Consider the following 15,877-nt stretch of genomic DNA (forward strand, 5'->3'; position numbering starts at 1 on the left):
ATCTTTTCTGCATTTCCAAAGTAATTTTTTTAATGTACCGGTAACTGTATATTCCAAATTGTTCAAAAGTGAACATTATAATAATCAAAAAACCTGCTTTCTTCAAAGGCTTGTTATTCCCACTCCACTTAATCGACATCTATCATTGTAAATACCAAAGATCAGATAAGAGTTGGAAAGATTCAGACTTGTATAAATAGAGATTGACTATGCAGTTTTTAGATATTTCATTGTTTTTTGATAAATGCTATTTGATACAGTATTATATAGTTATGGCTACTCGATGTTCCAGTGGATGTAATCATAGTGTTTATTCTAGTTGGTGTGTTCAGATTGTATCTATTATTACAAACTATATCAATGGAGTGGTCATGGTTGTTAGTTGAGTTTGGGAAAAGATTTGATGTTAAACCTATGTGATTAGGTGCTTTGGTATTATTCATGTGAAAAAAAGAAATTGCTGATTCTACTTTTAAAATTGGTTGTAGTCTTGTCCCATCTATATCACCTAAACTAAGTATTGGGAAGTGGGGCTGAGACAACCAGGATATGTTTTGAATATATTGAAACCACAGGTACTTAAAGCATGTGAAATGACACATAAAATACTTGCTGAGAACCAAACAGCTTAAATATTACAGATAATTGTCACAATTTCAGAATATATGCATCAAATACCATTAGTATTTTGTTTCGTAAAAGTTGAATGGCAAGAGTTTTGAGAGTAATGTTGAATACACGCCTTGTTAAAAATTGCAAAATGTTCATATCACTTATTATTAGTAGTACAATATATTGTTAGAATTAATTTAGAAGTAGACAATATTAAAGTGTATTGTTGATTTTCTCAAAAGTATTTTCTTTTTTTTAACCCTGTGAATATTGTGGCTATTGTGGGATTTCCAGAGTAGTAGGAACCTCAGTATTTGTGGGATTTAGAAATTCAGATGCAATGCAATGGAATCAGAATGAACTATTGTCAATCATAGATGTTGATGCACATGTAATAAACAGGAAAAATTCACTAATATTTGATGGGCACACAGTTACAATTACCAATGACTACCAGTATAATGAACTGTATAATTGCGAATATAATTCCTTACCTCCATAAAATTGGGAAAAATTCATTTACTTGTAAATAATGTAATAAGGTGGTAAACTGCTATTGATTTTTCTTTGAAAAAAAGAACAGGATATGCAATTGCGCGACTAAATGGGTGCTAGTGGAAAGGACCGCTCTAATAGCTTCATGGTTTAGCTACTATCAAGGGCTGTGAAACAACGTCCTAGAGCTGTATTTAATAACATTGACAAGTTATATACAAGACATTATTCTATAACAAACATTTAATATAGCACTAGCTTACAATAAAGAAACATAATATAATATATGTATAGTTTATAACACAAACTGGTCCTGTATCCACAGAATTTCATTATATATCAATACAAATATTGATCTCTTCAATTTGAGCAAAATGGATACCTGCATGCTGAATGAAGACAGCACTAATATTTCATAATCTTAAAGAAAAAATACACTTAAATTATTGTGAGGTGCCACATACAAACAAGTGCCAATAATTAAGTAATTCCTGAATAATATATATAATACGATTAGAACACTAGATAAATGCTAAAGGAATTCTACGAACAATAACAAAATTGAATAGATACAAAGTATATCAATTGAATACAAACCAATAACATTATATTGGTCGTTAATGCATGAATATCCCAAACATAACATTGTGTCATTCTTTAACTTTAGAAGTTTTAGATTGATGTTTCAAAGAGCTGGATCCCATTTCACAAATAATCTTACAATTAATTGTGTCTTCAGTATTATATTTCTTAATGTCCAATTCCACACTTACCACAAACCAAGATTTTTTGGGCCCTGAATTTTAATTGAACACAATCATTTTAAATTTTTCTGTACAATTTTTTTGATGCTGGAATGATGAATTTGCAGAAAAGATTTTCAGATCTCAACTGTGCCACAGGACAAAATATATTGCTAAAAAATATTTACATGCGTACTGGCATTATGCAGAATCCAATTTACATCTTCTTGAAACTTTCTTCCTGTTCTTTAAGTAATTTCATGATGACCTCTGGAACATCGCAGCCCACTTGATCTTCTAAAAATCTGGTACTCTCGTGAGTATCATCTAACCAGTAATGTTTGGGAAGACTGAATAATTCATCCCAGTTGACTGGATCTTTTAAACCCTCCATTTTAATTGAACCTACAATAGAAATATGAGTTGGTAAAATATTTTCCCAATTATCTCCCTTAGACCACAAACAGGGACAGAAACCAAATGAAGTGAACTTACTCCAATGCAATATACATGTATCACAAAGAAAATCATTCATTTCAAATGTCATAATCTTAATACCTTTTTAACAAGGTGTAGATTAGTTAACTAATCTACCTATGGGTTTGGAAGGGTTTGATTCTCTTAAATACACAGGTCCAAGATGGAACAAATACTTCATTAAGAAATAGGAAGAGGCGGTCTGGATTGGCTGGTAGTTCTGATCGTAACCTTGATCTAATTTTCAAATTATCTCCCTTTGACCACAGGCCAACATCACAAGTTCACTAACCTTTCTTTGGTAAATAGCCAATGGGACTCTTGACAGCTATATCTTTTCCTTGACATCTCTGGATAATCCAGTCTAATACTCTGATATTTTCACCAAATCCTGGCCATAAAAATTTGCCGTGTTCATCCACCCTGAACCAATTTACATGGAATATCTTGGGCATCTATAAATAGAAACATGATAATTATTTTTGGCATAAATTATATGTTTACTTGGTAAATTGCTTGGAAGTTTTCCAATTTATCTATTTTGGATAATTAGATAAATCAAACAAATATTTGTATGTTTTTTTTATAATACTTCCACAAAAATCATGGCAAAATACAAAATATGATAAATCATTTTTATATGCCATATACTTTCTTACAAAAAAAATCCCATATTTACCTGTCTTCCATCTTTCTTCAATGATAACCAATGATCCAGATATTTTCCAAAATTGTATCCCATAAATGGCCTCATAGCCATTGGATCATGCATGATCTTTTTACCTAAATGGAGAGACTGTAAGTTAAGCTGGTTGAAAATGTGACACAATTTGCAAAGAAAGGCGCACTAAAGAAGTTACAGTGCTAAACAGCATGTGGAAGAAATTTCCTTGGCCGGTTTCAGACTATTTTAGTTATGTCTCTGTGAAACAGATCCTGGTTTGTATTCAGCATGAGTTTATTAAGCACAGGGTTATAGCATCCAAATCAATATTGGTCTGTTGTTAATAGCATTACAGATTAGTCACCTATGTCAGAAATAATATGAACCATTACCTTTGTGTTCAGCAGCAGCTGTAGATTCAGATTTAACACAAGCTCCAATCATAACCCCATGTTCCCAACTAAATGATTCTAATACTAATGGTACACCTATTAAAAACAAGAAATTTAAAATGTCCAAATATTCCCTTTGAAGTAGATGAATTTAAACCATTTGATTTGAAAGATTATTTGATTTTCTGTTCATTACATATACTATATTAAATCTTTGCATTATAAGTAAATCCACCTATAATTTCCTAAGACTCTTAAACTGAAAACCTTTAAATTTCAAATCATACCGGTAGGTCTTCTGCCACCAAATATAAGAGCACTAATTGGAACACCTTCAGGATCTTCCCATTTAGGATGCATAATAGGACATTGGCTAGCAGGACAGGTGAACCTAGCATTAGGATGAGCAGCAGTTCCTGCTTTACCAATTCTCCATTCTTGATTTAACCACGTTGTAATACTCATATTCTAAAAAAAGCAATTGACTTTTGTTATTCTAATACTATGTTTTTAATGGTTAGCAAGAAAGAACCATTAGTGCTCAAGGATCCTTTCTTCCTGCTGGAGCTGGTCCTGACCAAACCTCTTGTCATTCATCTTTCCAAGATTATACATACCCATTTCAAGCTGGGTTAATGAGGAAAGATGACTTATTTAATGTAGCCGGTCTTAGCTGACTGTCAGATAATAACCCACGACCACAATGCAAATGACACCATTCCACCTCTCCAACCACCTGTGATTCAGTCAGTATAATGCACTTAAAAAAACTGCACAATAATAATTCTATGGTTACCAAAAAATTGTTGTTAAATTGCAACAATACAACACCCAAAGCTTAACTCTCGACTACTGGGCTCAAAGTGTTATCTATATAGGGACAAACCTTATCTATTTCATCTTCTAGACCTTCCCAAAAGTAACCGCCATCAGCTGTTTCAGCTACATTAGTAAATATACTGTTTTTCTGGAAGGATCTCATGGCATTAGGATTGGTCTTAAAGTTGGTACCAGGAGCCACACCAAAGAAACCATTTTCAGGATTAATGCCACGTAGTTGACCTTTTGAGTTAAATCTCATCCAGGCAATATCATCTCCTGTAACGAACAAATATTGAAATGATGCTTAAAGTCCTACTTTTCTACATCTGTTTGAGTTAATGAACACATATAAATGTATAAGAGAAATTAGAATAAATATGCTGATACACGCTTAACTTGTGATGCAATAACTGTTTCAACACCCTAGATAGTCATATACTTAAATAAAATCTGTCGAAGATAGCTGAGATAACAGCTTATTTATACAAAGCTAGACATTACTATGGTTTTGTGTTCATTGAACTTTGGTTATTGTAAGAATGTATAACTAGGATATAATTATGCAATAGACATCATCACATATTGTTATCAACTGGGCCATATTACCTAACTTGCTTATGTCATATTGATAATACCTTACAGAGATTATATCACAACAGTTTCAATTGACCTTTTACTTAGCCCCAGCCCCCATGGTCCTGGCTTATATTCTGGTATTCATGCACAAAACATTTGGCAAAGATTCCTTCTGAATTTTGTAAAAAAGTACTCATAGAGTTAGTTAACTAACATAACAATCTAAACCAAGTTAAAAACCTTAGTTAAAATGATTGTAGTGTCTCAATCATCTGATTGGTCAAAGTTGATTTTGTTTTATTATCCAACCAGAATTCTGAATTTCTTAAAATCTGGATTTTATCTTATTTAAGTTTTTGAGATAGATAGATAGTTTTTTAATAGATTTTAATATATTTTTTGGCTAAATTTTAATTGTAAAATTCAAAATAAATAAACATACCAACACACTGTACTTTGTATCCAGGTAAAGTTGGTTGTATCATAGCTAAATTAGTTTTACCACAAGCACTTGGAAAGGCTGCAGCTATAAATGTTTCTTTACCATTTGGATCTGTAACACTCATAATCTGAAATAAAAACCAATATGCCAGAGTTAGTCAATTTTTCCATCCATAACCTGATCCTGTGACTGAAGAATTTAAATGTATTTGCCAGTCAATATATTGAGCATCACACTGGAGTACATTTAAACTGGTGCAGATTTTTTTTTAAACTCCTTCAATACTAGCTGCCATAAAAGTATGTTATATAGCAGCATCAATAGTGACGTCACATAAAATTAACGTCATACGGTTTATATATTTATTATTCAGGGTTTAGAGTATATAAATTGTCCTCAAAGGGTTAAATCTAAATAGCACTACCTACCAACATATGTTCAGCCATCCAACCTTCATCTCGAGCTATAACACTGGCAATACGGAGAGCAAAACATTTTTTACCCAATAGCGAGTTACCACCATAGCCACTACCATATGACTTAACTTTTCTTTCTTCAGGGAAATGAGCAATGATAACGTTGTCTGGATTACAGGGCCAATGATTGATAACCTTTCCTGTTGGAGAAAAAAGAAATAATGTAGTTATTTCATATATATATGTTTGAAAAAAAGGAGTTTTTATTAACTTCTTATAATATTTTGACCAGTATTATTAACGGATGTAGGATAGTTGCTCACAGGATAGTTGCTCACAGGAGCTCATCATAGCTCACTGGACAAATGTTCATCGTACCCTATTATAGACAATATCACCTAAATATTAATCAAGAATCTCAAAGTTTCACCTAGCAGAATCCAAACAATTGTTAATAGAGCTTTCATTTGGTATTTAAGGACATATACTTGTATAAATAGTAGGCTAAAGTAAGATTATTGAAGAAAATTTCTCAAAATGTTTATATTTTCACTTACTCTCAACAGGTCTAGGGCATCCAACAGAATGAAGACATTTAACAAAATCATGATCTCCCATAAATTCAAATACACGAGGTGAAACTCTGGTCATTATTCTCATACATAATAATACATAGTTAGAATCAGTTAACTGTACTCCAATCTTACTCAGTGGTGACCCAATAGGTCCCATACTAAATGGTATTACATACATTGTTCTTCCTGAAAATACAAAATAATACAATTTGGCAACACTCACGGTCTGTTCTAAGAGGTCTTATCCCCCTTCCTCAGAAAAAAATTTGAAAAATTAATTTAAATTGTGCTTCCCAATACATAATAGGGCAAATGACATGAAATTACATAGCTCAAGATTACAAACATCTTATTTTGAAATTTTTTAACATGAAGCAGAGGTAAATGTCTTTCTCTCTCCCCTGTATCTCTACTTGCGTTGCTTCTGCCCTTATGACCACAATGTTCTTTAAAAGAATTATTACAAAATTACCTTTCATACATCCAGGAAATCTTTCGTCTATTTCTTTCTTCATGTCATGAGGACTCATCCACTGTCCTAAAATGCCCTTGACCCCTTCTCTTACATGTGGCACTGTATCATATTTCTCAGGGGTGGTAATCCAGGTCTTAGATTCTACACGTGCCACATCACTAGGATCAGTTCGACAGAGGTAGCTAAAATATAAATATAAAGGACATTAAAATAAGGTAGAGATTATTTTTTATGTGTATTGGGGTCATTCATGGCTTCCGTATGTATCATTCAAATATTCTGTCAGATGTATGTGGTTCCTGCTATTATAGAAATGCTTAACTATATTTGACATCACTTTGCAAAACATTCTGATAAATAATTAGCAGCAATTGTGAAGGTTATATCATAAAAGTTTTACCATTCTTCATATTTAGTAAGTTTAGTTAAAGTTCCTCGTTCCAGTAATTTATGAGTAACTTCATCAGCTTCTGGTTTAGACCCATCACAAATATAGATAGCTCTTGGTTGGCAAATATTCACCTAAAACATATACATTCACATGCATAACTATTCACTTAATAATCATGTTATACGTGCTTTAAAAACAGAACGATGATATTGTTAGTAGCATCCTTCAATCAAATTGGTGGATTCAAGCCACATCCATTTCTACCCCCTGTCTTGGGAGGCTGATGCCGCCACTGGCATCAAGCATCGTTAAAGACAAACCTCCACTGTTAGCAATGCCTATCAGACAAATCGCATTTGAAATCTAAGGATACTTACAGAGTGAATAACCCATTTCTGAACTTTTGATGGTAGCTTCTTAAAATCTCCCTTAGCAACTGGAATGTGACCAAGTTTCTGGGTGACAATTTCATGCACTTCCATAAAGGGTTCTTCTTCATTGTCAGACATCTTGATTTAGCTTCAAGGATTTCAAATTGAGCTGAAAAAATTCATAAATGTATTTAGTAGGTCATCAGAATCATTTAGAAAGTGTCCACTCTTCGTGGAAATAACAGTAGCCAAACCTCTCAAAAATTGACCTGGAAGGAAAAGGAAAAAGTCTATTTTATTTTTTTGCTCAATTTGGGATTTATGGTGTTAACTGATTCTGAATCATATATCAAAAAAAAGCAATTGACCTGGAGGTGAAAAGTCAAAGGTTACAGGGTCGTGAATTTTCTTGCACTAATGTAAAAACTTCTGTTTGTCTTGTATCCATGTCAAGCTACTACGAACTTTGTCTTATACATTGACTCAAATAGCCATCTTCCTCGTTTCACAGAATGCACAATTTGATTGCATTGTACACCAGGAAATGCATCAAGTAAGAGCCCTGAACAGAAAAAAGGTAAGCATTATGGCTTAGTGTTTGCATACTTTCTGTTAAGGCCCCTGATTGGCTGTCTTCGATAGCATACAATCCAATTGTTGCATTTACAAACTTCTGTTATATGAGAAAAGTGGCTTTGCAGTCAAGGTATTAGAGGCAGTTCATAATATCTTGACATTGTGAAGATGTCTTGTAGTCTACCTGGATCCATGATTTGTATAAAGAAACATACAGCATTTGAATAGTTACAGATTAGTCAAGTAAAGGGCTATACCAACCCTGTGTTTTTAGTATGCATAAGATGAGGCCTATATATATCAAATACATGAACTAATAACTAAGTATAATATCTGTTAAGATTTCAAAACAAAACTATTATTATATAATGCCATTGCAATGGGAACTATGACATCATATTCCTGATAACAAGATCACTTGTCTGAAAAGCACCACCCACATCACAATGTAGGACATCAGAATCATAACATGTTTTCTATTGATTCTAACCTAATAATGCTAGTGTAGTATGCCAATGTAAATGCCCGATAAAAGTACATAATGTATAGCAATTGGTATATTTTATGCTGACTGCACTAATCTAGTAAATAATCATTCAGTAATTATAATCGTGTAACCAAACACTTGCTTTCCTGCGCAATAAAAAACAGAAATCTTGCAATACATACATGTTCAAGATGCGTCTGCAAAGTGTCCAGCCTGCACGAATAGCCAGTCAATAATAGATTTACAAGACCTCTACCTTGATTATGGCCTTGAATGTGACCTTGAACCTAAACAGAGTTTATGAAAGGTCATATTTTCTAGATTCACCGCTCACGTTCCAGCTCTTTCTTGAACAATCAATTCTGTTTGTGAACGATAAAGGTTGATATGTGGTCACTCGATGAATTTTGCTACAAGTGCGCGTGGGGTTTAATGATCCTACTCTAGAAATTTGAGTTCATAATTTGCGATTGGTCATTGATCATAAAGTCGATCATAACTACTGCATCGAAAGGATGTCTGTAGGCTACACGTTGTCTATTTTATAAAGCTATGGGCTTACATTTCATTATATTTAGTTGCTGTTGTTTTCAGTATGTTCATCTGAACAAGAATTATTGTGCTGTATGAAATGATATGGAAAGGAGAACCTCCAATTACATGTGAATATATATCTTTAGAAAATTAGGTCATATGTGAAGACTCAAGTTAATTTTGATTGGCTGTCATGAAGTATGACGTAAACTTGACCCATTTAATTCGCCTTACGTTGCAAATTATGACGTACGTCGTACCAGCAGACGAGCATGTGAAAATTTTGGCGGGAGCTTTCCTTCGGGCACGAGAGACTACTTAGCTTTGTTGCCTTAAACTGTAAAATGTTGTTCAGTGATACAAAATTGTCATTCCAGTGTCGCAAGTAGACCTGTCTGTATAGGTAGGCCTAAATTAGGTAGGTAATTTAATAGACGTCAGTAGACTATTACTATTAGGGCCTGAGTTTCTGACAACAATCTGTACTTCCTAAGGAAAAGGTGGGTGTATTGCGGCCAACTACAATCCAACACAGTTTTCGAGCCATGCAGGGGTTGATATTAAGGTGTAGCCTATCGTCGAGACGAAACTCAAAGAAGCCACTGGCCACTGAGGTCGATTGTAGTCTAAAAACGAAACCGGGCGAGTTCAGCATTGCCAGTGATGTTTCTGTAACTTTGCTCAATGTCAATGCCACAGTGGTTTTTCCACCTCTATTCCAGCCTCTCTCTCCTATTTTTAAGTGAAGACTGGTCAGTTTTGCATTTAAATCTTAGGGGAGAGGGTTCAATGTTGATCTAAAATTCAATGAATTCAATAATACATAGGTTTAAATCAGTTTTATTATAGACACCAGTAAGAATTAACAGTTTCCACAAGGTTACTATAATATTTCATAAAAATATGACTTTTACACTCTTTATCCATTCATTCATACAAACATTATATTGCATAATATATATTTATGATATACAATACAGTCATTGCACATCCAGGGACAGTGTTGAGAAGAGTCTACTATTTTCTAGTTGACGGATCTGAAAATGCCTCTATATAATAGCTCTTTGGCTTCGACTTGCTCTGCCTCAAATTTAAAGTAAACTACTCTTGTTTACCTTTGGATTGTCCAAGGATGTCCAAGACATACTCAACCGACTATGTTAATTTATATAATAAATGTGCAAAGGGGTTTTTAAACAAACCCATGAGACCCACAACATATTCAATTTACAATTCCCTGTATTAACAAATTTATAAATTACATATCACTTTATCACAGATAAAAGGTAAAATGGCTTCACATGGGCCATGATTTTTATCCCTGAATATTAAAGACGGGAATAGATTGGAATCGGAAAGAAATTATAATTGAAACATAAAAATGAATAAGGTTATCAAATGCAAATGAAATTTAATAAATGCTCTTAATCAATTGAAATAGACTTCATTAAATGAAATATGCTTTTATATAATTCATTGTTCTGTTAATTTCTAACAAATTATATTTGTTTTCACTAAAAAATGAAATGCAATAAAAGTTTTTGAGATGAATTGTATCATAAATATTCTTCTTCACTCTAAATTATTCATTGTATAACATTACATGAATAAATCAATGGATAAACATCAAAATGAGGGTGAAATAGAAATCATAATTAAATAATGAATAAATTAATTGGCATAATTATTAAAATAATTAGACACTATTGTTAAAATCATGTAAATAAACTTCATTTTCCATTTAAAAATTAATAAATTATACACAATACGGTATGGATTATTAATAAGTGATTTTCTAAATGAAATAGATAAAATGAAATCTACTATAATAATATGTACAACTTACATAGTAAGCAATTCTGAAAGTTTATGGAATGAATATGAATGGTTTACAATGAAATGTGAATTTATGCACTATTTTTCACTCTTTCTTCCAACTTTTTCAATTCCTCTCTAATCTGAGGAGGTAAATCTACATTCACTTGTTCTTCAAAATATTTCTCTAAAGCTTTCACTTCATCCAGCCAGAATTCTTTGGGGATGTTAAATAATGCCTCTAAATCAACAGGGTTATCTAACCCATCTAAATTTAAAGAGTCAAATTTGGGTAAGAGACCAATGGGTGATTTCTGAGTAATGTCTTCATTATTTATTCTTCGAAAGATCCAATCTAAAACACGAGCGTTTTCGCCAAATCCTGGCCACAGAAACTGCCCTTCACTGTTTTTACGGAACCAATTAACATGAAAGATTTTGGGTAAATTCAAATTCTTCTTGTCTTGGAAGCTCATCCAATGCTTCAAATAATCTCCAAAATTATATCCAAAGAAGGGTCTCATAGCAAATGGATCATGCATTAAACTTTTTGCTGAAAAGAGAAAAAAAAATATTTTCTAATATGAGATGCTGCCAGTGACCACAATACACATACTCTTGGAATCCTATAAGCCTATACTATATATAAAAGAAGCTTGATATTGTAATACTATTCTTAGTTAACATATCTAATTATCTTAATCTTTAACTTGCACCTTGTTTTATCATAAATCTTTACTTTGTGACCTAGGCCAGTGCTTTCATGAGACCATGTTCTCATCACCATCTAACAGTGTTAGACTAAAACTATATACTTAAGTCAGTTTATTTGATGAATGCCCTATATAATGTAATACTAGACACTAAACCCCACTTGACCTGACCTTTACCACTGGTAAATAAAATTCTACAGTTACTATTAGCAATTATCTTACTTTCCATACAAAAACAACAATAGGAGCTAAACAACATTGGTTAATGACATTGTTTACAGTTAGCCAAGCAAGGTCAGCCTAACTAAAAAGCTAATAATAAAGAGTTTTTCATCCATTATTTAGAAGGGCTATCATCATGATAAATGAAGTTATATCAAGCCAACCCCAACAAATGTTCAAATAAAATTTATCTATGGACATATGGAATATCAAAAATCTTAGACATTTGATTCATTAAATATATTTATCAACATTTATGTCTTACAGGTCACGTTTAAAAATGTATTCAGTGAAAAGAACCAACTTTCTATTACACTTAAAATCTCATCAGTTAAACAGAGATTTGACTTCATTGAACCACTGTTATTGTATAATTGAAATATTTTACTAATATATTCACAGGACAAATGTCTTTAATGCAGTCTACTTTAAATCATTCATAAATGTTTCTTCAACATAATGTAATGAGATAACCTTGAAGTTTTGTTGCAACTGCCCTTTAGTTTGTAGCCCAAGAAATACCTTATTCAAACTGAACTTATAACTCAGCATTGTTAAGATAATAATTCTAAATTCTTTTAGTTTTACAGCATACTAGTTTAATTCTTTAGTTGAAAATCAAATTTACCAACCTTTATGTTCAGCTGCCGCAGTGGCTTCAGATCTCATTGAGGCACCCAGAAATACACCATGTTGCCAGTTGAAAGCTTCATAAACCAGAGGAACACCATCTGGTCTTCTACCACCAAATATGATAGCATCTATTGGAACACCTTTAGGACATTCCCACTCTTTATCAAGTATTGGACATTGACTAGCTGGTGTACAGAATCTACAGAAAAAATAATAAGCTAAAAATAAGAACAAAAATCTTATGATTTGGTTAAACACGAAACTTTCATGTGAAAAGGGGTTCACAAAGTTTACACAAATTTCCAATATCAAATCCATCATATGGGCAAATGGTATCGTACATGTAATGCATGTTAATTTGTAATAAGTTTTTCAAATATACTTTTGACAATATAACTTGAAGATTATGATATTTTACCTTGAATTGGGATGAGCTGCAGTCTTTGAACTTTTTTCTTTCGTCCAATGTTCTTCGCCTAACCATGATGTTATTTCTACATCATCATCGATCTCTTTCTCTAACCCTTCCCAGAACACACCACCATCACTAGTCTCAGCAACATTAGTAAATATGGTATTGGTTTGTATGGTGTCCATAGCACAAGGGTTGGTTTTGTTTGATGTTCCTAAAACAAAAAACTTTTAAATTAGGAGGCAACAAGAAACAAAACTAAAAGCATCAACATTCACTCGGGATATTGGTGCTTGGAAATGAAGTTTTATTTCCATAACAGCACTGGCTAAGCTCGTGAATACCCGAAATGTTATTCATTTTCAATACACATTATTAACATCAACAAGAAAATTTTATGATAATATATCAATCTTTCTTTGCTATTCAGAGTTAGGTGAAATCCTTACCTGGGGCTACACCAAAGAACCCATTTTCAGGATTGATGGCACGAAGTTGACCATTCTCATCGAATCTCATCCAGGCAATATCGTCTCCAACACATGTGACTTTATAACCAGGTAAAAGTGGGGTCATCATAGCTAGATTAGTTTTACCACAAGCACTAGGGAAGGCTGCAGCAATATATTTCTTTTCTCCTTTACTGTTCTCCAATCCCAGAATCTGAAAGAAGGTTAAAATTAGATTTATTTTATCCAAAATATGTTCTGCTTCACAAAGAAAATTTTAAAGCAATTTCAAAATAAACAATTATTTTTTATCACATTAAAACTTGCTATTTGATAAACATATCCAAATTATGATTCTAGCGGAAATTTTATCCAAATTTTTTTTCTATTTGAAATTTCAATAATAAATGTGTCAAATAAAATGTAGCATAATTGATCACTAGATAGAAATAAAGATCCTATCTTACCAACATGTGTTCAGCAAACCAGCCTTCTCTCTGAGCTAACTTAGATCCAATTCTCAAAGCAAAACATTTCTTTCCTAATAAGGAATTTCCACCATAACCACTACCAAATGAACAGATTTCATTTCTCTCTTGGAAGTGAGCTACCAGTGTATTTTTAGGATCACAAGGCCAGTTATTGTGAAGTGGGGCTAAAAAGAAAAGAGAAAAATATTGAAATTGAATAACTTTTTGATTTATATATACCCTTATCTTTTGAAGTTTTAAGACCTTACTGCTTGTACCTCAAAAGACTGAACAGACTGATTATGTTTCTATTGAAACTTCAGGTCAGGATAATAAAGTGATAAACATTGATCAATAAAACTAGATAAATGTTTCAAATTTCTAGCAATTAATAAGTAATTATATATTCATCAGTAATAATTACAAATATACCTAGATAAGATCGCAGGCTGTTGATATGGCTGATAGGATGTGAGCTACCAGTAGATGCGCTGGGTTTTTATGGATTCAGGGCCTTAACCATCCGTAACCATCAAACAGTTTTAATATACTTACCAGTAAGGGGTAAAGGACGGCCAACAGAATGTAAACATTTCACAAAGTCACCATCTTTAAGAGAATCTAAAACTTTGACTCCCATTCTGGTCATGATGTTCATACTGGCCACAACATATGGCGAGTCTGTACACTGAATACCAATCTTACTCAGTGGTGACCCAATAGGTCCCATACTAAATGGTATCACATACATGGTTCTTCCTGAAAAATTAAAATCAATTCATTTTTTTTAAATTTACTTTTCTGTGTTTATCTCAGTGAATTTATTTTGTTTAAGGACAACAGACTGCAAATATATCGAGATCTTCTATAGACAAGTCTATCAATAATGCATAGCCATATATCACATCTATTGATTTGGTCTTTTCCCCAAGGTAATAAATGCTGGGCATGTGCTTGTCCTATCAATATCTACAATGGTGTTTTTGTTGCCAGTCAAAGTAATTTCAATCTGTGTACAAACCTTTCATACATTCAGGAAATCTCATAAAAAGCTGTTCCTCCATATCAGCTGGAGACATCCAGTTACCCAGCTGACTTGCTACACCAGTCTTAGGAGTTGGTATGGTATCACGTTTTAACTCTGTAGAAATGTATGTTAATCTTTCTACTCTGGCAACATCAGCAGGATCTGTTTTAGCCAACCAACTGAAAATAAGAAAATATTATCAATTAGGTTACTTAATCAAATCTTCGAAATTGAAGATCTAACACCCATCCAAGAAAATATCAGGGGACAATTAAGAGGGGACTATAATAAATATTGCTCCGAACTAAAGAGTAAGTCGTAATATACAAACTAATCTTCTATTTATCTTTACTTCCACCTAAACTATGACCTATGAAACTGTCCTTGTTTACTTTTCAAAGTATTTCCAGATGGTCACACATTTAAAGACTGTGTCCTCCCTAATTTAACCGAAGCTGTTGATCGGTCTTAGATGCATAATAAGGAAAGCATCAAGTGGATTTAATTATGCTATGTTTCAAAGACTTCTGACCTACCAGTTTTTATATTTTGGTAATTTTTTCAGGATGCCATCCTTTTGTAACTGATATAATAAGATGTCATTTTCCATCTGTGAGCCATCACAAATATGGACAGAATCTGGTTTACATAGGTTTATATTTTCTTCTACATAATTGAAGACCTTTTCTGGCAGTTGACTCATCTCTCCATAGATGACTCTGTAATTTCTGTTCTGTATACATTGTCTCTTGAATACTGGTGAATGTTTTAAAACACTAGGAACATTTCTGAAAAGATAAGACAATGTGAAGATAAAAATTTGTTAAATTCAAGATAAAAACCATTCATGTCAGCCTAAAGTTTGAGGGTTTGAGGTTATATGGGAAAAGATTACACAAAACATCACTTGCTTATTAAGAGCATTTATGAAAAGATAACAAAAAAGATAGTAGTAATTCACTCTATTCAAATTATAAAATATTCAACCAAGATCAACCCCTAAATTTTCCCTATGTAGTTGGATCAGTATTTACTGAACAGTGTATTTGATTGGTTCAACCTGGTAATGACCAATGAACTTGTGCTTC

General features: G+C 32.8%; 2 protein-coding genes across 2 annotated transcripts; both read right to left on the bottom strand.

Annotated features, from left to right (window-relative positions):
• Positions 1–1,335: 1,335 nt before the first annotated feature.
• LOTGIDRAFT_203707 (hypothetical protein) lies at positions 1,336–8,731 on the bottom strand. Its single transcript, XM_009052685.1, has 13 exons — positions 8,697–8,731; positions 7,458–7,620; positions 7,090–7,211; positions 6,687–6,871; positions 6,197–6,400; positions 5,652–5,839; positions 5,224–5,350; positions 4,270–4,481; positions 3,671–3,851; positions 3,384–3,479; positions 3,007–3,110; positions 2,620–2,782; positions 1,336–2,255 (listed from the first exon to the last, which is right to left on the bottom strand). The coding sequence occupies exons 2-13, from the start codon at positions 7,587–7,589 to the stop codon at positions 2,068–2,070; spliced, it is 1,902 nt and encodes a 633-aa protein (XP_009050933.1). The 5' UTR covers positions 7,590–7,620; positions 8,697–8,731; the 3' UTR covers positions 1,336–2,067.
• Positions 8,732–10,955: 2,224 nt separating this feature from the next.
• Positions 10,956–15,492, bottom strand: LOTGIDRAFT_178121 (hypothetical protein; the record flags this gene model as incomplete). The annotated part of the gene is made up of 8 exons (XM_009052686.1): positions 10,956–11,416; positions 12,431–12,630; positions 12,850–13,057; positions 13,293–13,506; positions 13,760–13,947; positions 14,318–14,521; positions 14,784–14,968; positions 15,326–15,492. The coding sequence occupies 8 exons, from the start codon at positions 15,490–15,492 to the stop codon at positions 10,956–10,958; spliced, it is 1,827 nt and encodes a 608-aa protein (XP_009050934.1).
• Positions 15,493–15,877: the final 385 nt, after the last annotated feature.

Source organism: Lottia gigantea (genome assembly GCF_000327385.1).
Source record: "Lottia gigantea unplaced genomic scaffold LOTGIsca_19, whole genome shotgun sequence".
NCBI lineage: Eukaryota > Metazoa > Mollusca > Gastropoda > Lottiidae > Lottia > Lottia gigantea.